The 23,305-nt window shown below is 45.9% G+C and overlaps 1 protein-coding gene across 2 annotated transcripts in view; it reads left to right on the forward strand.

Annotated features, from left to right (window-relative positions):
• The first annotated feature begins 457 nt into the window (after nt 1-457).
• Nucleotides 458-23,305, forward strand: part of APLP1 (amyloid beta precursor like protein 1) — a 437,997-nt gene continuing 415,149 nt past the window's right edge. For both annotated transcript variants that reach the window (XM_069604873.1, XM_069604874.1), the window contains exon 1: nt 458-726. In XM_069604873.1, the coding sequence (XP_069460974.1) occupies nt 658-726 (69 nt within the window). In that variant the 5' untranslated portion in view covers nt 458-657. The remainder of the gene's footprint in view (nt 727-23,305) is intronic.

Genomic DNA, 23,305 nt, shown 5'->3' on the forward strand with positions numbered 1-23,305 from the left:
TGCCCACACCCCTCTGGTGTACACTCCCATGTCTGGTTCAATCTGTTTGGTTTGCCCTCTGTGGCTCGAGGATGCGGTGTCATATGGTGTGATGTGTAAAACACCGCGGCAGGCGCACGCCGCCCAGAAATTCGCTGTTTCTGTCAAGGGCTCCCCCAAATTGCACTCCCCACACGACACCACCTACCCTGTTCCTTGCCGTTCTCCGTCTCCCGCGGAACCCCACCTTCAGCAGACAGCTAGAACCCCGGGCCTGCTACAGACCCCTCCCCCTCCTTTAACCCTGATACCAGTGAGGTTGTTGGGGTTCTCCCCCCTCGGCTGAGAACCACACACTCCCGTGCTAATGACTCCCGGGTGTCCCTTGCCGCGTTCCCGGCGCGGCTGCCTGCAGAGGAGGCTGTCTCGGCCTGTGCAGCTGCTGCATCCCTGGGAGGAGGAGGAGGGACTTCCTCCTGCCAGCTCCTCTGTACTGAGGGGGTGGGCGGGCGAGGCAGCAGTCATTAGCAGCGGCTCTGAGCAGACCGAGCCAGACACTGCGGACAGGAGACTCGGCGCAGGGAGAGGCCCGACTCCCCCTTACCTTACCCCACCCGGCCCGAGCCCACCTCTAAAACCCCGTTCTAAACCTCCCGGCTCTAGAACCCTATCGACACCATGCTGGGGCACGCGGCCATCCTCCTCACCGTCTGCGGTGTGTGCTGGGCGCTGCCAGCCCCCGGGCAGGTAAGACAGCCCCCCCCCCACTGCAATTACTCAAACAGGGGTGGCGTATATATGAACAATTTTGAAAAGCATCAAGCGCCGGGGTTGGGGTTATTTTATTGTATTGTTTACAAAAATATTACAATACAGGGTTCGCCCTTGGTAATTTAGGACCCCTTTCCCCAAATCATCGCCGCAGTCCATGTATATAAATGTTACAGTGTAAGCAGGGGTGTTGGGAAGCGAATTTCCAACCACACCATTTTGTGAGCACACACAACAGGGTACAACCTGGGGGAAATGTCTTATTTTCTGGAGCATCTGCTCTTCCTACGCCCTGCCGTTCCCCAGTATCAGGACACAGGCTGGGTAGTGCGTATTCCGGGCGGGGGGTAGGGATGTGAAGTGGGTGCGTACCATGACCGCCCGCAGGGCACCGGGTTCCTGCTGGAGGGAGAGACGATGGGTGCGAATCTAGCAGGCCATAGGATCTTGCCAGCTTTCGCTGCTGGGAAAGCGAGGGGTGTGTGACGCCTGCCCCCCACAATTATCTTTTCTCGAGTCTCTTGTGGAAGACGGGGTGGCGCGACTCAGTGACTTCTCTTCCAATGGTAATCAGGTTGCTGTCTTTTTGGTAGCGGTTCAGGTGTGGTGGAGATCATGGCAGTGTCCTTCAGCGGGCACTATTTCATCCTGGGAAGCTGTGCACCCTGGAGGGCATTCACCCGGGACCGTCTGCGTCCTTGTGAGATTTGTTACAACGTGCAATTTGGGGTCACGTGCAATGCCGAGATGCTGTGGAGTGGTGGGACTGGAACATTGCATGGTGGAACATTGTGTAATTCGAGACTTGGGGAGGGGGCGAAGAGGACATTGTGCACCTGGGTACTGAAAGATGGTGCAACGGGGACACCAGGGGCACTGCTCCTTTGGGAAATGGCGACACTGCAACATTGTGCATTGTAGGATCTGGAATAGTGTGATTCAGGGACAATCGGGTGTTGTGCACCAGGAACATTGTTTTTTTTGTTCATAGGGACACTGAAAAGTTATGCAATGGAGCTCTGGGTTGTGGTGCAAACGGGGCAGTGGACCTTCGACACAGGGACACACCGAAAGATGTTGCAACAAAGACAATTGTGCAATGGGGACTGTGGAGTATTGCGCAACAGTGGCACTTGGATAAATGGTGCATTGGGGTACTAGTACATTGTGGTATGTGTGCATTGTGCACAGGGAGCAAAGAGACACTGTTGACGTCTGAGTGGGTACAGGAACCCAGGTCACTGGAATATTGTGTCCTGGGGACATTGTGCTGTGAGACGCTAGGGCATTGTGCATCGGAGTGCTGGGGTGTTGTGACATTTTTGCATCATGATATGATGCAGGCTTTGGGCACTGCACAATCGGGAGGCATCATGTGCCCAGGGTCGGGAACACAATCTGGTCTTCCGACTCCATGGTATGGGCATATCTTAGGTGGGCACTTAACTCCTGAGGGGGCACATAAAGGAAAATTGGGCCTAACCTCATGCTTGCGCCAGTCCTGCCCATGCAATGTCGAGTTTTCTCCTCTGTGTGTGGAGACGGTAGCGGTAACTCTGATCACCCCCTCTACTGCCTCTATTTGGTGAATGTTGATGGCTGGTTCCTATTTACCCCTCCAGAACCATAACAGTTTTAGGGTGGCGGGGGTCACTGACAGGGCAATTCTAGGCCTTGGTCGCCTCTGTGATGGTTGATCCTCCTGTCCACTTAAAGTATGTCCTTTCCACGTTCTCTGATAAGACCCATGGCAGGCTTTAGTAGTTGATGTGGGTCGGGGAAGGATTTGGGATCTTGAGGCCTCTTCCCTGTGAGATTTGAGGTGGGTATGAGGCTTGTCTCTCTGTAATGTCCTCTAGCCGCCCAGGCCACAGTTAGTTTTGTGGTTGGTGGTGGTGGTGGTGGATCTTTCATGCCACGTTCTTTGCCAATTCTCTTGAAAATTAGTGGATCGGGAGGGGTGATGTTCTGTAAACCAGTGCGCCCCCCCCCTTGCTCTGTCAATTTTGAGGAATTGTTTATGCGGTTCTGGCCCCTGCTGGCCATGTTGCCCCTTTCTCTTGGATCAGAGCCCCATTCTTTTCCAATCCTGTTCACTGCATTGCATCTATTCGCCCTGAAACCTCCTCCCTCCCCTCGGACGCTACTTGATATGGGTACACGACCTTTGCACTCTGGCAGTGGAGGCCATGCTGGCTGGGTGATTTTTTTGGTGATTCTGATGTCTGACGACGCTTGTGCGGGCGAGCTTGTCCTGCATAACCACTAGTTATTCTGCTTCCTCTCTCCTTCTCGTCGCCCTATCCTTTCCCTGCTTTTCCCGATCCATTTCCCTCTGCATCATCCTTCATCTCTTCTCTTCCTGTCCACCCACTCTCCTTTTTTTTACCCCTCGTCGTTTCACTCATCTCCCCCTCCCGCCGCCCGTCCTCCTCCCCATACGCCCGTTTTCGCTCTTCTTCCCCACCTCCCCTTATGGTCCATAATCCCTACCCTTCCCACCCCTCATCCTCTCTCCCCTACTAATCTCCCATCCCTCCCGCCTCCTTTCCTCCGTCCATTGGCTCGCTCCCTCCCTCCCTCCCTGTGAGCCGGCACAGACCTATGATAAATGCGTTATCCGGGCGGGCAGCCTCTGCGTCGCATGTGGGTGGGAGGGAGTTCTGCATTATTCATGTGCTTTGGAGGCACCCATGGCGCGTGCGGGTCGGTAGGCCATATTCTCTATAGACCGTGGCATATCTAACCACTGCCTTTCCGCTGCGTGGAGCAGTTTGGATGCATCAGCACACCATGTAAATGCAGCGTTACTTCCCTACTGGCCCCCCCTACACCCCCCCCCCCCCGAGTAATCTGTATTTCACATCCACCATAGAACAGAAGGGCTCGGTTTTATTTGAAACCCAGAGAGAACATTGACTTGGGAGAACATGATTTGCGAAGCAAAACAGGACACCAAGAAAAGCAGCCATTTCCTTTTCTTTTTAGTCTACCCTGATCTGATGTAATTGAGTTGTATTTTCTTAATGACTTTGCATTACATCACCGTGCCAAAGATGAAACGCTTCTGCGCAGACTCTGCCTACCTGGTGCGGAGCTGTTAAGTGCCCACGTTTGTTTAAATGCTCTCCCTGCGGTAGGTACCGCTGTCATCCTGCCACCACAGGTGACGCAGAGACGTGGGTGGGAGTATAACGCAGGTGGTTTTTTGTTGTTTTGATTTAGCCGTAGTGTGTGATAGGTTGCAGGATTGCTGCGAGGTTGCATCATTCGTCACCCCATGACCTCATGTCACAGTGCTGCCTCGGCGGGGGTGTCCAATGAGCTTTGGTGTCATTAGGATGTGTCACGTTCAGTAAGATCTGACGTCACAGTGCTGGTGAAGGCTACCCAGCGAGCGTGACGACGCAGTTTCAATAAGGATATCAGAGAGCCCTGACGTCCCATGTCTTATTTAGAAAGACTAGCCAATAAGCTTTTATGTCACTCAGCAGGTCAGAAGGGGATATCTAATGAGGTCTGATATCTCTGTTATCTGTCAAGTTTCAACCAGTCTATTCATTTTTTTGGTATATGTCGAACATGAAAAGTTGTTCGCCAAGAAGCATTGTACACTCACATTTCTTGCTGATTTACAAAGTCATTAAACATTAATTCTGATGGTGGCGGGGAAGGGGCTGGAAACCGCACACTGGGACAGCTTAATGCCGATTTATAATACATCTTCTGCAATTATAATCTATACAGATATATAATCCAGTGGTGAGTGACGATGGCTGGGAATATATGTATTTATTTATTAGAATGTTTGTTGATACCTACCTACATGGTCTCGGAGCGCCTTAGAAGATCAACAGTTGAAAAGGGGGGGGGGGTGAAACAGAAGTTTCAAAATGTTTTTAGGATAGGATAGAAAGATAAGGATAGCCAAGTGGTAGCTGGGTAGATGACGTGGCAGGGCTGTGCGTGGGGAAACAGGTGTGCTTTCAGGCTCTTTAAGTGGTGAATGAGCGTTTGTCTGGGTGATGGGTTCCAGTTTGCAGGGGGGCAATGGTGCTGCTGTGGAGTCCAGTGAGGAGAGCATTGCCATAGTGCAACTTGCAGAGAACCAGCGCTCGGATTGCGGTGCAGACCTCATCAGGAGGAATGATGTTTCTGATCTTGTGTAGGCATTGTGTTTGTAGATTGCATGTTTTGGTAACAGCAGCTATGTGGTGTGTGAATGATAGGTGAGGGTTGATGGAGAAGCCAATGGAGTTGACAGGTGTGGATAGGGATATGTGTGGGTTGTCAGTGGTAAGTTCATTGATCCAGAGGTTGAGTTTGGGTTTGTGTCTGGGCAGGCAGATGATGTACTCTGATTTGGAAGGGCTGAGCTTGAAGAAGTGGGTGGCTAACCAGGCGGAGTTGGTGGCGAGGATGTGGAGTTGTGACGGGGATGAGATTTGGAAGTATTTCAGTATGTTAGCTGCATACTGTCCAAGGGGTTCAACATATAGGTTGAAGAGTGTTGATCAGGAGGTGCTTTATGGGACCCTGTACATGACAGGGGGGTCCTATTAAAAAGGGGAAGGGAGACTAAGTGTGTCCTGTCGGTAAGGAAGGAAGTGAACCAGTTGAGAATGATGCTGACAGCTTCATCTTGTGGGAAAGGATATTGAGTAGAATGGTGTGGACGATGGCAGCAGAGAGCTAGAGGAGTCAGAGTAGTGCTGTCTGTCCTTTCTCTGCGATGTTGTGGATGTCATCCAGGTTATGTAGAGTAGCGGTCTGAATGATATGTCCAGGTTGAAAGCCAGATTGGAAGGGGTTGAGTAGGTTGTTTATGGTGATGTGTTGCTTCTGTTGAGTAGTCGCAAATGGTTTCATGATTCTGGTGAGATATGGCAGGATAGTAATGAGGCAGCTATAGCAGTTGAGCTGGTGAAGTAATGATGTTTCAGGCCACTGGCAAATAGGACTCATGAGTGGAAGCCTTGGGAGATGTGGTAGGCAAGGCATAAAATAAGCAGTGTTGCGTAGCAATCCTGTGGGTTTGCTAATCACATGGAGACTTGTGCAGCAAAGCTAGCTATTTAAGTTGCCCTCTTCAATGAAAGCACAGCTCGCCCTGCATTCATCTCTTGCCCTCAGTGTCTTTTCACCCTCTTTTTGCTGTTCATTTCAACTGCTAATGGAGAGAAAGTGCAGCAGTAATCATCTCCTCCACTTTTAAGTGCCAAACGTATGTGTGGACGCGCTAGGCAAGATTTTCTTTTTTTCTTTTTCAATTAATTGCAAACCAGAAATAATCGGGATGATACTTTTATTAAGCGTTCTATATCCTGTCTGGCAAAGACTATTATGTGTCCACTTTTTTTTTTTTTTAAAAGACAGTCATGCAATTCCATTCCTAAAATGTAAGTTGTAACAATGCATAATTACAGTATTAATACTGTAAAACACTGCATCATTTCCATGCTTTACCGTAAGGTTTAGGTTAGTGTATCTAAATTTCATAGTGTCAACTATATTTCATTTTGTTGGGGAAGATGCATAATATTGACAAGTAAACACTTTTCAAAAATGTGCATGATCACATGATCAAATACTTCTGATGGACAAATTCAGTTGTGTAACCTGAAGGTTGCACACATCTTGCAACTGACACTCAACCCATAGGCAAACCCACACTCATTCACATTTCTACCAGGTACCCTGAAAGTGAGATGACCACAAATTACAATATTCCACGTAGTTTGCCCAGTCCTCTGCCTGCTACGCAATCCACTCTGCTTTGTCTATTTCTTTCCTCTTACATAATGAATACATAAAGCGAACTAGATGCTTATGCAAAGTAGTGCTCAATAGTTCCATACAGTCTGTGCATCTACAGATCTGCTGCAATACCAAACAATGTAGTTGGCCTCCAGAACTCACTTTGCTTCATGATTGTATTATAAATTACCCCCTGCCGGAGACAGTTGGCCAAACTGTTTTCAGAGCCTTTTTTATCATATCTATTTGTGTCCATTCGTGCAGCTAACCTTTTACATTTTAAAGACACTTCTCTATTGCTTGCAGTCTTTTTGCACACTCACATAGTCGAGTAGTTTTTATGAAGGGCGAGTAGCATATGCAAGAGATGTTTGAAACTTTGCAGTAAATATCAAATAAAAGTTTCACGGTGCATGGCTGGCCTCTGGGTAGTAGCAGTGTGCCAAACATAAAGTGGGTTTGTAATGACATGCACCATTTTAAAGAAATCACATTTTAAATTTGTTGTCCTCTGTTGCTATGGGTCGAGTGCATTTCTCTTCGGTTGAATAGGTAAACTGTCATCTGACCTAAGGTCTAGCTGAATTTTAAAGAATTTGCAAGGCCTGACTCCTCTCACTAATGTCTTATTTCAGCGGTATGCAAAAGTGCTGTATGCTCATTTCATGTCTTGGGTACAAATAACCTCTGGTGACATTAACAATATTAGTAAAAAATTGCTAATCAAATGGGTCTGTTTGCTAATCAAAAATGTTTTAATTAGCAAACTTTGCTACTCAATTTTTGAAAACTAATGGATGTCTTGGGTAAGGAAGTTAGGTGGAAATTACATAGTTTAAGGGATACAGGTGTGTCATTGGAAGCAGGACAAAGACCACTTTAGTTTTACAATTCTTCCACTTCCTCCTCCTCCTCCCAGTCTCACATTAGGAAGAGCCAGCCTTTGAAGAGGAGAGTCTCAAGCAATGCAGCACCATTTATGGGTAGACTTAGTTATCGATGCAAGTGTACATACAGCTCATGGTTGAAGAAGGTTTGAGTTACAATGGCAAATGATATGAGAATTATAGGAAGAGATGCGTTTTAGAAGAGAAGTCTAGTCTGTAGAGAAGTGGTCCCTTATCTGGAGGTTCATGGTGAAGAAGGGCCTATTGTTCTAGGACATGGTACAAGGGTGCTCATCCAGGTAGAAGGCACCAAAGCAGAGACTGTGCCCTGAAAGCCAAGATGTGAGCTAATCTGAAGGAGGGATGGATGGTCAACTGTCAAATGCGGTAGAGCGATAAAGGAGAATGACGACAGTTGGCAGTGGTGAGCCATAGTGAGGGAGTTATAAACCTAGGTAAGCACTGTTTCAATTTAGTGTATGGTGCAAACAAAGATTGAAAGAGGGTACTGAGTCTGTTGGCTTTCAAATAGTAATGTGGTTGAAGAGTACAGATTTAACAACTTTAAAATAGCGTGGCAAGAGAGATTGGTTGCTAGATGGCTGCGTTGTTTGTCATTAATGGTTCCTTCTTCAAATTGTGGATGATAGCGGCTGTCCTGAAAAATAATTGGAAGATACCAGGGGAATTGAAAGGTTAATAGAGGTTAGGGCTGATGGGTACTTGACTGTTTTCTGGTGTGATTGGGCCAACAGGAGCACAGGAGGCGGTGGCAGTCGCAAGGATTGATGCTCAAGCATTCAGGGCAGCTCTTGAGCAGTTTGATAGTGAGAAGGGTTGTTAGAGAGATGAAATGAGTAGTAGGGAGGGAAGAGAGGGCTCACAGGATGTCCAGTAGCTTAGATTTTGGAGACGTTGCTGGCAGTCATCAGCTGAGAGTGAGGAGGAAAAGAAGCGGAGTCGAGGTGGTGGCATGTCTTCACTGACAGGTCCTGGATAGTTTCTGAGCATCTGAGGGGGATTAGTTGGTGTAAAAGAAGGACCTGGCAGTAGTGAGAACATGGTGGAATTTCTTGTGGGAAGCAAAGGGGAAGGAGATGCTTTTGCCCACATGGCACAGGTTGAGACACCTGGCTGTTCCTAACTGTTGGGTGGGTGGAGAGATCCTTGGTTAAGGGCTTAGGCAAGAGGGAATAAAGAAAGCTACCAATGCCAGATAGAACTCCAGAATTTCCACTTTAATGGAGTTCAAACATTTTGTGGAGCCAGCAAGCGGTGGAGAGAAAACTTGGAAGGAAAGTCCAGATTTGTTTGAGATGGGCCAAGGAGACTGGTCGGTTTTGAATTATTATTTAGAAACGAAGGCAGTGAAAGATAGAAGAGAATGGCCAAAAAGTAGTGGGACAACAGAGGTGGGAGGGATGGGGGGGGGAGGGAGAACAGAGTGAGGAGGAGAGGAAGATGAGATTGCGCGAGTGGCCCATGATTGTGTGTCAGCGGGTTATGGAGGGCGATCAAATAGAGTAGAGTACAATTGGAGCTTGTAGGCCTTGGCCATGGTGGGGCAGTTGACGCTACCCTATGGGACAGGGATTTCAGTGAGGGAGATTCAAGGAGTAGGTCAAGATCATAGAAGAGGTTGACAGTGCCAATGAGGCTGATAGTAGATGGCTTTGAGCAAGAGGTTGATGAGAGATGTGTTCAAAAAGCGAAAGACAGTGCGGATTGGGGCAGACAGATTGGCTTTTTAAAAAATCGTAATGCCTACACCACTGCCTTTCTTAGATAGGGGAGTGGAGTGAAAAAAGGTAGCCAAGTCTGTGTGCAAAGTTGCAGGAGAGGCAGTGTAAAATGAGGGTGGTGGGAGGTAAGGGTGTCACAGTATTAGTTTTATGGCGGTACGATAATCTTTTTGCCAAATGACGGTATAGCAGGTGGAGTTAACTAATCTTAACAAATATTTTCTTAAAAGGTCATAAATTGTCAGATTTACCATCACAAACAAAACCAGGCAACCAGGGCCAGAATTGGTCTTTTCAACATAATTTCCATTGAAATGCCACCCCTTGCTTCCACCAAAACACCACAAACACACGTGTGGATAGGAGGAGGGGCGGGGTAGCCCTGCTGCGACTGCAAAGCAAACTTAATAGCTTTTCTTAAGTGGTCATTTAGGCTTTAGCACCCCCACTGGCTACTGGTGAAGATGAACATGTTGCCATCTTGATAATCTGCATGCCACAGATCGATGGAGGTTGATGGTAGTATGCGCTTGTGTACACACTCACACTCTCTCTTTACATTACAGCCTTTAGTTTACTTGCGGGCCAAAAGGTGTTTAGTAATCACGGACATGTTACCTTTTGGAATGGCAGCAAGGAATACCCGCAGAGATTAGTGAATTTTGCAGTGTGACTTATTGTATGTAAATTCAATGATGGAACCAGGGAAATCCCCCATTGTCATATGTTTAGAAAATATTATCCATTTTAAATATATAAACCCCAAAGCCGCCCACCCAAAGTAAATCCTTTTCCTTCTTGGCACTGTATTTATTCTTCCTATTGTTAACAAATCGATTCTGTGTCGGGCACGTGTGGTTTACGGAATGGCATTAAAAACTGCTCCAACTGAAACTACTTGTACCAAAAAAAATAACTTAACTTACCATTAAGTCAATGCTTTTTAGTTAAATTACGAATATGCAGGCATGATTATCCAGCTGTAGCAAGGTAGCATTTTGAAACTTGTCTTTGTACATATTAAGCTGATCCTCCAGGAATCTAAGGCGGCTGCGGAATTGGTTTTTCATGGCGCTCATTCAGTGATCACCTTGAATGAAAGAGTGACTAGTGGAAGTGTTAAAATGCACATTTTGAGCAATGAGCTTTGTGCTCAGTCACAGGTCATCGCTTTGAAAATTGGCCTCGACTTGCATTTTTTTTAACCACATAGCATGAGCATCCTGACCCCTTGCTGCAACAGAAAGTTTGTTTTGACAACTCTTTATCCCACGAAAGGGAGAAAATTCACTCATGTGTGGTCTGAAAGCCCATGTCATTGTGTTTCTTTTGTCAAAATGTCATAGCCAACACAGACACACCGAAAGGTTGCATAGTGATCTAATCACTATAGCTTGTTTACCATCTGTCTGGTGTATTATGAAGGTCTGATGTCGGAGTCACCACTGACCATGTAATCCTAAAAGGACAGCGTTCAGTGGGCTTTGATTCTTGCAATACATGTTCATTTACCTTCTTAAAGATAGTGGCAAAAAAAACTTTTAAAATGACAAAGTTAAAATACATATCGGCACAAATATGGCCTAGACCACGACCTCACCACAGCCCCATCACCGTTCTCCCCAGGTCTAAGTGCATTAGGACCCTTGTGATGCGAGTTCAGAGGGAGGAATGCTTTCATGGGTGGTGTCACAAATTGAGAATAGACGTAAGAAATATTTCACCCCCATTGCTCTGGATACTTCAAATTGAATGTCCTGCCTGCTTGAGTCGAGTGCCATATGCAGAAGGCAGGTAGGTGAAGCAACTACTCTAGTGCCAATGTGCAAATCTACACAGAGGACAGTAGGGGGCAGTTTAAATACTAGCAGAAAGCACTGATAGGCCCAGTGTTCATGCAGTGTACAGCAGGGTCGGACTGGGGCATAAAATTATCTCGGGCACCAACATAAAAGTGGTCCACAATTGCAAATCGGAATTTATTCCTTTTGGAACTCTGTTTGAATAGTAACCAAGGGGGAGATTTTTGATAAAACATGATGCAAATTGTACATTTAAAAGAATATTTATTCAGCAACAGTGGTCAAAACTATTAGCCGCATAGTGAAGTCACTCATCCAACTGGCCCACTTGGGCCAAAAAAGTGTCCCACTTTGACCCAAAAAGCTGCCTCACACAAGCATTTTGTGTTTTGGTTCGGCCATGACTGGTCTACAGAGCTAAAGTTGTTTGTGGTCATGCAACAGAAGGGCATCCGGTTCATTCCCCTTTTGAATTCTGGGATGTGTAGTTCCCCATCTTTCAAATTGGTGGGAAACTACAAATACCAGAATTCTAAGCTAAAACAGAACTGGATGGCTATCCGATCCATGACCATGAGAAACTTAAGTTCCTTGAATCTAAACCTTGGGGAGAGTAATTCAATATGTATGACTTCACTGGGCGTCCTTTTTTTTTATAACAATTTGCACAACCAGACCAATGTGTGTTTGCTCAGTGCAGTAGGACCTTAACTTCCTGAACTAATGGCACATGATGCCGGGCCCGGCTGAGTCGATACATTTCTGCTCCTGCTGGCTGAGTGGTTGCTAAGCAAAGTGTTCCTCGCTCCACTGTTTTGCAAGTCACTGAATGTTTTATTACATTTGTTTACATAAGAACAAAAGGAAAATAAAATGCTCACTTTTAGTTCAGGCCCTCATCTCACCCTTGTGTTGTTCCTGTGGTCTTGCTAATTGCAAATAGAAAATCGGGACAATCACCGTAGAACATCTGACTTGTAGCGAGGAGCTGCATGATTCTGTGAAAACGTTTAAAATCAGTATGCTGCCATTCAAATAAATAATGCCTGAAACAAAATAAGTTTGTTCTAGTTTGCCAATGAATTCCAGGTCTGGCGGAGTCTATGAACTGGAGTCTCTGGTATGCTTATAGAGCCAGTCAGTCAGCTCCTCGTTACCAGCTTTGCATGGGGAACACAAAGGTTCAGGCACTGGGCAGCTTTCAACACAATTTGCGCAAAGTCGGCTGATCTTTGACCCGACCCTACTGATCACAGAGAAAGAGCGGTCACAGCAGCAGAGCTGCATTTACTAATGTGGCCTCATGTCTGCCAAACAAGGCCCCCTTGGCAGACGGCACATCCAACAGTGCAAGACCAAGACTGTGCAGCACTTGCTTACTGCAGCCTTTCCACATCAGATTGAAAAGCACACTTAACGGTATAAACGGTATACCGGTATAAACAACGTGAAGGTTATTATTGTTCAATTGTTTTTCACGGTATCTTTAACAGTATACCGTTATACTGTTACATCCCTAGTGGGAGGTAAAGTAGTCAGTGAGAAAGAAGGTTTTTTTTATTTATGGAGAGATTCAGCATTCTAGAAATCTAGGGTGAGTTCAACGGTATTGCAGGAGGAGGTGGAGCGAAAAGGGGGTACTCCTTGAGATAGACAATTCAGGTAGGTCAGGTTGGAGTGGGTGCAGGTTGAGCGACCAGAGTGTTGTCATGTCAGGAGGGGAGGATCAGTATATGGTGGGAAGAGAGAAAAGTGGGATGCCAATGGGGGGAAGTGGAGTGCCCAGGGGAAGGTTAGGCAGAAGGTGGTCAGAGTGATGACATACAGGAGGATGGTGGTGGACAGCAGAGGACAAAGAACTTACCTTGGTAATTAGACATAGGCGGTCATGGAGGAGTGGTGCTTACCAGTACCAAAAAGGAGTAGAGCAGCAGGAAACTGAGGATGTGGCCCTTTTCTTCCTCCACTCTTCCACGGAGAACATCACGGGGCTAAGATGCTTGCAATGTTCAATGGGAGGTCTGTTCTGAGTCACACTCTGTTCCCAACGGTTTCTATTGTCACGAGGCTGTTCCCGTTGGGCTAATTGAGCTCTGCGATCACAATGACCTTTCATGGCCATGGGCTGTGATGGGACTGCACTGTTTGAGGTTGCTCAGAGAGTATTATGCCACTGTTCTGTTTCCGTTAGGCTATCTAGGGACCGCTCATATCACAGTGCCTTTTTGGTGACTGTTATTCTGCAAGTTTTGATGTCACAAGGCTGTTTCATTAAGGGTGTTCGATCTGCTCTGATGTCATTGTTTTTTTCAGTGAGGCTATCTAGCGAATTCCCCCAAATAAATATTATTTATTAGCCTCAAAAGGCTCCTACTTCAGGCATGTAAGCAAGCTGCTCAACAGTTATAATACAGATCAGATGAAAACATGGATTCTGCACAAAATACCGTTTCAGAGGAAGCTGAACCTCACGCATCGTCTAAGGATAAAACGATCCTGAGGAGTAGTTGATTGACAATTCATTGACACTTTGATGGAATGAAAAAACCTGTTTAAGAAAGCATCCTGCATATTGAAATCGCAAGTGTCGATAATTAATGAATGAAAAGGATGTCGGATGAGCTTCCTTGTTTTGTTATGTTTCGCTTGTGGCGATGGTGGAATCTTGCTGGGTGCGGCTGCACTCAGGATCCCTCTCCACTCGTACACCAGAGCACCGGAGACTGGCTTTCCCGTGGGTTTTGAAATCATGGCTGTTTCTTAAGCTGTAACGGGTATCTTTCTCTTCTGTGGCTCTCCGATGACACCATAAAGCCTTCCATTGCGCAAAATCACTCCCCTCTGTTCTTGTAATCTGCCATCTTGGCAACTGCTCTACCCTCTTTTGCTCCTTTTGGTAAGATTCTTAACTCATCTCCCTTTCACCTTAATGCCTGTTGGCTCTCTCCGTACAACAGGTCCTTCATATTTAAGACTTCAGATCCATTCATGCAGTGCCCCCACTCCAATCTGGCTGACTCTGTCGCGCAACCCTCCCTCTTGCACCACCTGACAGTCCCCTTTCCTTCCATGCAAATCTTCTTGCGTCTTCTACTTCGCACCTCTCACCACTTGAACTCCATGCTTCCTGTTATCAAAACGCCAACACGCATGCAAACACGTCCTGAAGCTCTACCTCCCATGCTGTGAAGGGAATCCACTGTCTCCTACATCATTACCCCACCCCAGGAAACGCCCGTTCTTGCCATCATTTTATGTGAGGAAGCTGGGCTAAGTGGGCAGGTTTGCGTCTAGGTGATTTTGGATGACGCACTGCGACTCGACGTGGCCAAGCCCCGGAATCCGTATGTTTGTTATCCAGTGTGAGTTCATGTGGCAAGCCAGCTGGGTTCATGCATGCTTGTCATGTGCTTTTGAGGGGGTGTGGTCTAAGGTTTTCAATGTTATGTTTTGTGGAGGCATGTGGCGTTGTTTATAGTGGGAGGCTGAAAGGTTAATATTGGGATCGGGCGAGGTGTTGGCATGCGGCACTGCCAACTGTTGATCCACAAGTGCATAGTAATAAATAACGCTATGGCATTGGAGCCATTATATTTGCACATGGGCATTAACACAGCATTGCATGCATAATAGCATAAGAAGCCGGCAGAATAATGTAGATTGTCCCTTGCCAGCGCATGCCAGCATGGTAATGGGATGTGGCTGTGGGGATGCATTGAGGGCGCAAAGTGTAATCTTGTGCCTGTGTGCCCGCATGGAAACCAAAGACATTTAAATGAAAGCATACCATACCTGAAAGGAGCAGGCACAGATATTTGCCTCTAGACTCTGCAGGAATCCATTTCCTCAGCCTTTCTTTTAACGGGATGCCTAACATCTTGATCAAACTCCAAAGATTGACGAAAAATATTACAAGCATCCGGCGTTGGAGGCAACTTGTTCACCATCTTTGCCTGGTCTTCTTGTTTCAAATAGTTTCTGCACGTGTTGATATTCAAAATGTTCTGAAGGGCCACTTACCTCTGTAGCATAATTGTGTATTTATATTCCGTTGTCAAATCCAAGGGCACAAAATAATTCACATTAATATAATCATGTCCATCTTCACCCTGCATTAGGAAATCATCTGGGTGCCATGTTGGTTTGGTCAAAAAGCCCTATTAACAGCAACACTGGTCTCTCAGTTGCAAATCCACCCATGTACTCAATGCCAGAAACAGCTGGTAAAAATACTATCGAGACCCCACAACCGTTAACGTGCAACATGTATCAAAATTATCAGGACATTTCAAAGTTTTATTACCATAACATCCAACCCTGAAACTCTGGGATCCAGAAAAAAAAACCTGGTTGCTACGTCAAAGAGGGGAGTTACCCATCCACCCTTTTAGTTGTTCTTTGGTTGAACCCATTCCAAACCTTCTGTGATGCTTAACGTTATGCCAATGTGTTAGTTTGTAATGTCGGTGCCTTTGAAAACTAGTGAATACAAAGTTCTTGTTTGCGTTGTCCTCATAAAGACCTGTATGCCAGCGAGTAATCAATCCAAAACTCTGTCCCATGTGACCATGAACCTAAAGATATGGTGAGGTTTCCTGATCAATTTCTGAATTTAAAAAAGCTGTTGATAATCCTTGTCTCGCGAGAGGACCCATGAAATTAATTCCGAGGGCCAGTTTGTAATAGTAAAAATGACTATTATACAGTGGCAGAGGGGTGTGTTCGACATTCTGATTCACTCCTACAGGTTAGGTCATAGCTTATGGCTCTCCATTGTTTTTTGCTAAGAAGGATGTCTTGCAGATGGTCTCTGGTGCCATTCTAGTGGCCCACTTTCTTCAAGAAAACTGCTGCTCGGATTATAAGAAGGGGACGGTCATTGAATCTGCCCAACCGCCTTTTAGATTCTGCCCCTCCCCCTTTATCTTGCTTCTGGTGGCTCAACATTCAAATATTGATCCTTTTTAGAACATTTTTCCTGCTCACATCTTTTTTTGTTGTCAGAACAGTGAGAAATTGAACCTGATTTTCGAAGAATTCCTTGGATCTCTATCCAGGGCCATTTCTGCAGCAGAAAAATCAGGGTGACTGCTTAGGGACCAAAGGGGTTCCAGTAGCACCAGACTGGCCCTTCAAGTGGCAAATATGACCTCGTTGAATCCTTTGGTGAGGGCTGTTCAACCATCTATCCTATCTGAGCCAAAGAGGAGGACTATAGGTAGGAAGAGGACAGTCCAGGAAGGATGTCCAGCAGTCAGAAATCTAAACCGGAGCTAAGGTAATGAGACATAAGCCTAGCCAGTATGTTAAAAACTGCAGAAGCAGCTTTTTGGTGCTAAATCTTTCAGCAGGCACATAAACCTGCAAAGTTCATCCAAACTCAAGCCAAAATCCAGCAGAACTAAGGCTAGGTTAGGGTCAGTGGTAGAAGTGCACGAGTAGTGGAACTATGTTCCCTACTGGCCTGCCCCCGCTCCCCACAAACCCCATTACCGTGCCCCCTCACACATACAATACAAACCCCCAAACACATGCACCTGCTGTTTAAGGGATCGTTCAGTGCCGTGCACTGAATGTGCAAGTTTCAACTTCTTCCTACACTTTTATTTTAAAACTAAACCATTCTGGAACGGTTTCTTTTTAAAATAAGACTGGGAACAGTAACACTTAATTAAAAAAAAAGTAGAGGAGCACTGCTCCAAACCGCCCACGGCCACTTCGACACTGGTAAGGGTTTCCCATAAAAATACTTTGAGAAGAATAAGAGTCACCTCAATGAAGATCCCCATCTCAGTACTATGACGCAATGATGATCGCTCCTAATGGGAACCACTGTCAGCAGTCTAGTCTCTTTCCAACAACTGAGACGAGAAAAAGACAAGGAGCAACGATAATCACGCCTAATGATAACCACTATCGGCGGTCTAGTCTTTCCCAAATCCTATTGGCCAGAGCCAATATAAAAGCAAGAAAAGGCTCAGGAAGTGAGAGGAGCCCTCCCTGGGCAAACTATGTGGAAGGAGTGAAACCACTCCAGTGAAGCCAGAGGAGCCTACAAACCAACCCTCCCGATTTAGGTGAGAGACTCCTGATTTTTCAACTAAAAAATAGCATTATAATTATTTTAGGCGGGAGACAATTAAAAATATCACCAATGTAATCCCATGGGAAAATTACATTCTCTCGATTTCTCGGAGCAATTTTCCCTCTCAAGGGCTTAGGAATGTTGGTATGCCTGGAAGAGGGAAGACCAGGATGCTTACTTGGAGGCAGTGGAATCGCTGACAGAGGCAAGGAAGACAGACTGGCCCAGCAGAAGGAGAAGGAGGTGCCCAGCTGACCATGAGAGCTGGGGCTCATAGCCTGTTGAACTTGCATAGACCCCAGGAGAGACTGGTTCAGCAGAGGGAGATATAGCATGCCAGCTGAGAAGGAAAGCTGGGGCTCCCAGTCTACTGAGTTAACCAGAGTGGCAGGAGAATTTGTTGCCTTACTCTGCAGGGGCGAGGCCCATTAGAGTCTACAGAGAGAAGGAGAGGGAGAGAGAGAGAGAGAGAGAGAGAGAGAAGCAGCAGGCATATAGAGCTGCAGATGCGGGTCTGCCTGCCAGTCGGTAACACAGCTGAACGCCACGCTAGGGGAAAACCCACTGTGGCAGAAAGCAGAGAGGCCATCCTGACCTCATCAAGGCGAAGAGGAGGTGCCAGCGGTTTACCACGAGCAAGACTTAACACTGCAGTAACAATGCATCGAGGAGAGCGGCAAGGTAGCAAGACTGCACTTAGCCAGGTGCACACCGAGCCAATTCTACTAAGCAGACGGCGAAGAGGCGATGCAAAAAGCAACTGGTAAGCCCAGGGAAAGTGAACGGGTTACCGGATGGCCTGCACACTGATGCCGTTACTTAAAAATAGAATGAAACGAAAGCAATATACATAAAATTAGTGAAAAACGCAAAATACATGAAGGGGAAGACAAAGCCTTTGAGAGGCCAAGGGAAGAACATATCCCATTTGGCCATGTGAACTTTTGTCAAGATAAGTGACTGTGTTGGGCAGGTTAGTGAACCCCGCCTGCAAACATCAGGAGCAGGGAGTCATTTCCCCTTGATACTACAAAGCGATGAATGTTTTAAATATAAAAGTCCTGGCAGGAAACCAGGTGAAGATGTATAAACTATGAAAAGGAAAAGGCATTTATGAACTATAATGATGTGGCACAGGGGGAAATCATGTCTATGAGACCTTGAGCTATGGTTGCGACATATTAACTGAAGGGAAAACAGTAACATTGTGAACTGAACAAAAGTGTATAAAGAGAAGGAAAGGTCCCTGGGGAGAAAGGTGCCTTTGAAACTAGAAGTAAAGAGAAACCTTGGGGAAGGGAGCAAGAACCTCAGGCTACGTGAACACTCTAAGGGGAGGGAGGAAGCCCTCTTGGAAACTTGGTAATTTTTTTGAAACTGGATATTAAATGCAAAGAATGTAGGGAGTGAGGTTCTTTCCACGAGGAAAAACCTTTTAGTTGGATTTTGAACTTTTGACAATTTTTGAACACTTGAAGAAGACACCTTAGAATTATTTTAGAGTGTGCGGGTCATAATAGGATTACAGACACAGGGCATATTTTTACTTGGACATCTTGACATTGATAGACCCATTAACATTTTGTTGACACAGGGAAATTCCTCTTAGATTAGGGATAGTGAGGCATTTTTCCAACCCCATTTCTTTTAAATAAAACTCTTTAGCCACAAACATCTCTAACTTGTGTCCACATTTCATTCCTGGCACCTCACAATACCCTTGTACTCCGATCACACACAGGGGGCCCAAAAACAAGGAGTTTGGTAGCCAGCTAGTCCGGTTAGCGACAGCCACAGACATTCTGCACAGCCTCGCTCACTTTGGATACCACCATCCATGTTCAGCCATTCACTCTAAAGCCCCCTGCCTATCATTATGCACCCTTGCCCATGTTCTTCACAGCTACCACCCAGACACAACTTGAACCTGCTTAGCTTCTACATACGCCCTTCACCACTGCTTTTTACATGCTGTGCACAAATTCAAGCTCATCCTGTACATTTGCAATCCACTCTGCACGACCCCTGTCATTCTTGCCACATCCCCAGCTGCAGTCTGCACTCACACATGGCTGCATTTTCTAATTAAGTGTACAAAAGTATTCACCTCTCAAACCCACTAAGCTGTACTTGCCTCACCTTCAGCCTCTCTACGAACACAGGTTGACTCTGAAGGCTCTCAACCATCCTCTGCACATACATGACTTTACACTTTGCCACTACAGAAGGGCCGGGTGGTTCGGAGGGTGGTGAATAACACTTATGTATTATGGGCGAGGACACTGTAGAGAAACGGGGAAATCCAAACATTGAACACCATAGGTCTTGGGTAATGACCAGAGAGACATTTAGTTGGAGATAAAGGAGTAGCATGCAAGGGGAAAAAAATCCATTCAGCTTTTCTGTGTCCTGACAGTTTCTGTAGGTAACTCAGGTTGCAGGCTACTCGTTATGCTTACAGAAATGAACGAAAGACTTTTGGGCTGATTGGTATTTAGGAGGGGTTCAATGGATAGCTGATCTGTTTACGGATGGGCGATGGATGACAACGAGAGAAATACAACTCAATTACGATATAGAGAATTTCAAAGCTTCTGATTACAGAAAGCTCAGAGGTGCAGTTGGAGATATTGCCTAGGATAATAGGCTTAACTTGGATTTGTTTACAAGGAAGGCAGTAGGAGTGGAAGGAGGACTAGCCAGCCGTGTTTACAATATGGTTGTGTCTAAATACAAGGGCAATGACTCATTAAGAGCAGAGCGGGGTAGGAGAATTGGTGCAGATATTTCAGAGGAGTTATGGCAACAAATGTGCGAGAATGTTAGGCTGTGCTCCTTGGGGCTTAGAGAGAGGTCTAGACAGATTAAGATTCTAAATCGGGTTTATTGGACACCAGAAAGAATGTGGAAGCGAGGAATGTTGGAGAATTCGGATTGTTGGACTTGTAAACATGAATCGGGCACTCTTGAACACATGTTGTGGGATTGCAGGATGGTGAGGGGTTTTTGGAGAGAGATAGTCCTGGTTTGTGAAAGAGTGATTGAGGGATTGCCAAATCTGGACTTTAAAACAGTGGTGTTGGGGAGTGATGATGCTTTGGGTGACCTTACTCAGTGTCAGAAAAAATGGCTATTCAAGGGGGCCATGATAGGAAAGAAAATAATACTGAGCAATTGGAAATGTGCTTTGAACCTAAAGATTGAGACTTGGACTGAGGAAATGCACACTCTAGCTGATGTGGAGAGGGTGCTTTATAGGAGGGTGAGGGAAAAATATATTGTTTGGAAAATTTGGGAGAGATTTTTATCATTGTACTAAACTATAAAATAATAATAAGAATGTATCAGAATGCGGGGGGTTGTTTGGGTGGGGTGATTAAGGAAGAGGGATGGGATCAGCTGAGAGATGTTATTAGTTTCCTTCAAGGTTAAATACTGTTTCATTTTATATGATTTGTACACTATTTTTTTCTGTAAGATAATTATTTGTTGACCTGTAAATAAATGCTTAAAAAAAAAATAAATGAACGAACGACCATGGCAAGGATTGGTGAGTCCTACTGTGTGGGCCCTAACAAGTGGAAAACACAACGAGTATGTTGAGCCTCCTGTGAAAACCCAGTAGTGAGCCCTACCTGTAATTAAGCAGACTTGTGCTTATGGAAGGACAAGCAAATGGTGTAGATATAAAAAAGAAAATTGCTTGGTAAAAATAAGCTTGTATCAGATATAACATGAATCAAATGATGTTGATGTATGATTATGATGTTTAAGGTTGTTTTAGGTGATTAGACATGATGGGAGTCCTGTAGTTGGCAAAAAGGAACTCATTTGATGGAATACTCTGCCATAGTCCCTCGGAGAATGTCCCCCTTGACCAGTTTCGGTACTATTGCATTTGTAGCTAGTTGCGTTGTGTATTTTGGATATGCCATCGGGCACTAGCCACCACCACTAAACATGAACGCATTAACACCAGCATCTTGTGAAGATGAAGGTGCATGCAACATGAAAGGGCATGCGGTCGCCAAGGCTTGCATCATTTCTGAAGGAGTGAAGGCCCTGCCTTGTTGCTTTTCCCATAGATAGGGTGCAAAATATGCACTCGCCACTAGCTATTGGCTAGTGATATTTGACTCTTGGCAAGCAAGAAATTGTGTGCTGTGTGTAGGTATAGAATAGAGATGGCGAGTAACTTCTTTATGGCAGGCTAGTAGCTTGCAACTTGTTTGCCCTCTGCCATAGAAATTTAGTGGACTGGGTCTATGTCTGTCTTGTGGTCATTGTATATCTCTTGACATTCACTAATTAGCCCAAGGAAAACACGAATCCAGAGCTGATCAGCTCTTTGTGGTTTTCTGGCTCAGATCAACCAATCATCAAGGTAGGGTTTCATGTGTCTACTTTTGAATGAAGTAAGGCTGTCACCATGCCTATGACCTTACTAAGGACCAGCGGAGCTATGCTGAGACCAAAGGGTAGAATCCGGTACGGATGGCAATGATGGGGGGATTGAGAAACTCAGAAGCATGCAATGATGGGGCCGTACTGGGGTACGATGTATTTTCATCGGCAGGCTTTCTAACGCCTGGCTTATAAACGTGGAAAGAATAATGAAAAAGTTTATCGAATTGTTTTGGGGGGCTGGGAAAAGGCAGATTAGGGGCTAGGGGGGCGTGAATAGTTTAAAACGGTTGAGTGAGGGGTGTTTGGGTGGCACCCCCACCCCCAAAAAAAATAATTCAATGAACTTCTTTGCTATGCTTTCCACGTTTAAAAGGCAGGCGTTAGAAAGCCTGACGATGAAAGAACATGGGACCCATACTGGAATGTCTGTGTAAGCATCGTCTAGGTCCAAACCACACACCTAATCTTTCTGCTGAAGGGCTACCCGAATCTGAGCAGGGACAGCCATCTTGAATTTCTCCCTTTCCAGATAGATATTGAAGCCCAAAAGACAGGAGCTTACGAAGACCCAACTTTGCCTTTCTTTGTGCAATGCATAAACCGGAAGAATCCCTCTTGGCATTTCAAGTGCGGAAACTACCCATCTTGTTTCATTTTGGAGAAAGTGGTTCAATGGAGTTTTTTCAGGGCAGAGACTGGGTTAGTTCATGTATCCTGTGTGTTCACCTACCAGGTGCAGTGAATAAAAGATCTCCAACCTCACTCTGCGTTTTTGTGTTCTTTGGGTGGAGTCGTGGCAATTCTTTTGGTTGTCTGAGGAACCCCCAGAGAAGGGGAAGAATCCCTTGGCCATCCATTGCATCTTCCTTGGTTGGGTCAAGAAGGCAGAAGAATCTCTTGGGTCTCTGCTGAGAACTTGCATGAAATCCGTTGAAACTTAGCAAATCCTGCCTCTATTGCCTTTTTCTCTTGGATAAGCAGGCTTAAGAGGTTGTTTCAGTAGGGATCACAGAAAAAGATTTTGCAATGAGTATATTCGTTTTTTCCTCCTTATGAATGAATGAAAATGCTCAAGGCCGCCAAATGGGAGTATGTTGACCTTGTTATGCTCCCCATGAATTCCCTTTGGCTTTTAAGGCAGGTTTCTGCTGAGACAGACCATGCTAGGTCTGGAGTCTGGACCCCTTTGGCTCATCAGATGTTTACAGCTACAATTCCCATCAGTATAGCTAGCTGTGAGCAATCATGGGAATCGTAGACCAAAACATACGGGGAATCACAGGTTTCATGCCACTGCCCTAGCTGTGGTGTCGACGTGCCCTGTGGCGGATTCTATCGTCTCGATGGCCACCTGCTTGGCGTCTGAAATGCCTCCCAAAAATGGGTCTCTCATTTCAACTTTGCAAAAATAACCTCTGGGCTTGCCTGATGCAGATGGAGGGGGCTGTTCAAGTAGATCATCTTTCCATCCACATCTTAGCCTTTCGTATCCTTGCCTGGAGGTGTGGCTGAACAAAAGGTTGAGGAGGACGAAGAACCTTCCCCTTGAAAGAAGGCAGCTGTCGCAACTGCTTTCTAAGCCTGGGGTAGGGGTTAGATTCAGGCCCCAGTTTCTTCTCCTCTGGCATGGTCTGAAATTGTGTGCCCGGTCTCCTGTGGGTCAGTGCCACCAAATGGGGTCCATGCAATATCTCGCAGGTGTCTTCGGTGATGTCTGACTGGAGAAGAATGCTATTTTTTTCGGCTTCCCTGAGAGTGCTGCTGTTAGCTCTCCGAACTCCCTTGGTTACGGGCCATGTGTTTTTAATTCTAGTAAATCCATGACTCTGCGCAAACTCTCATGAAAAGCCTTGGCGGACTTCAGTAAATCTTCCT

Source organism: Ambystoma mexicanum, chromosome 1p, assembly GCF_040938575.1.
Source record: "Ambystoma mexicanum isolate Mex_15411 chromosome 1p, UKY_AmexF1_1, whole genome shotgun sequence".
In the NCBI taxonomy this organism is placed as follows: Eukaryota; Metazoa; Chordata; class Amphibia; order Caudata; family Ambystomatidae; genus Ambystoma; species Ambystoma mexicanum.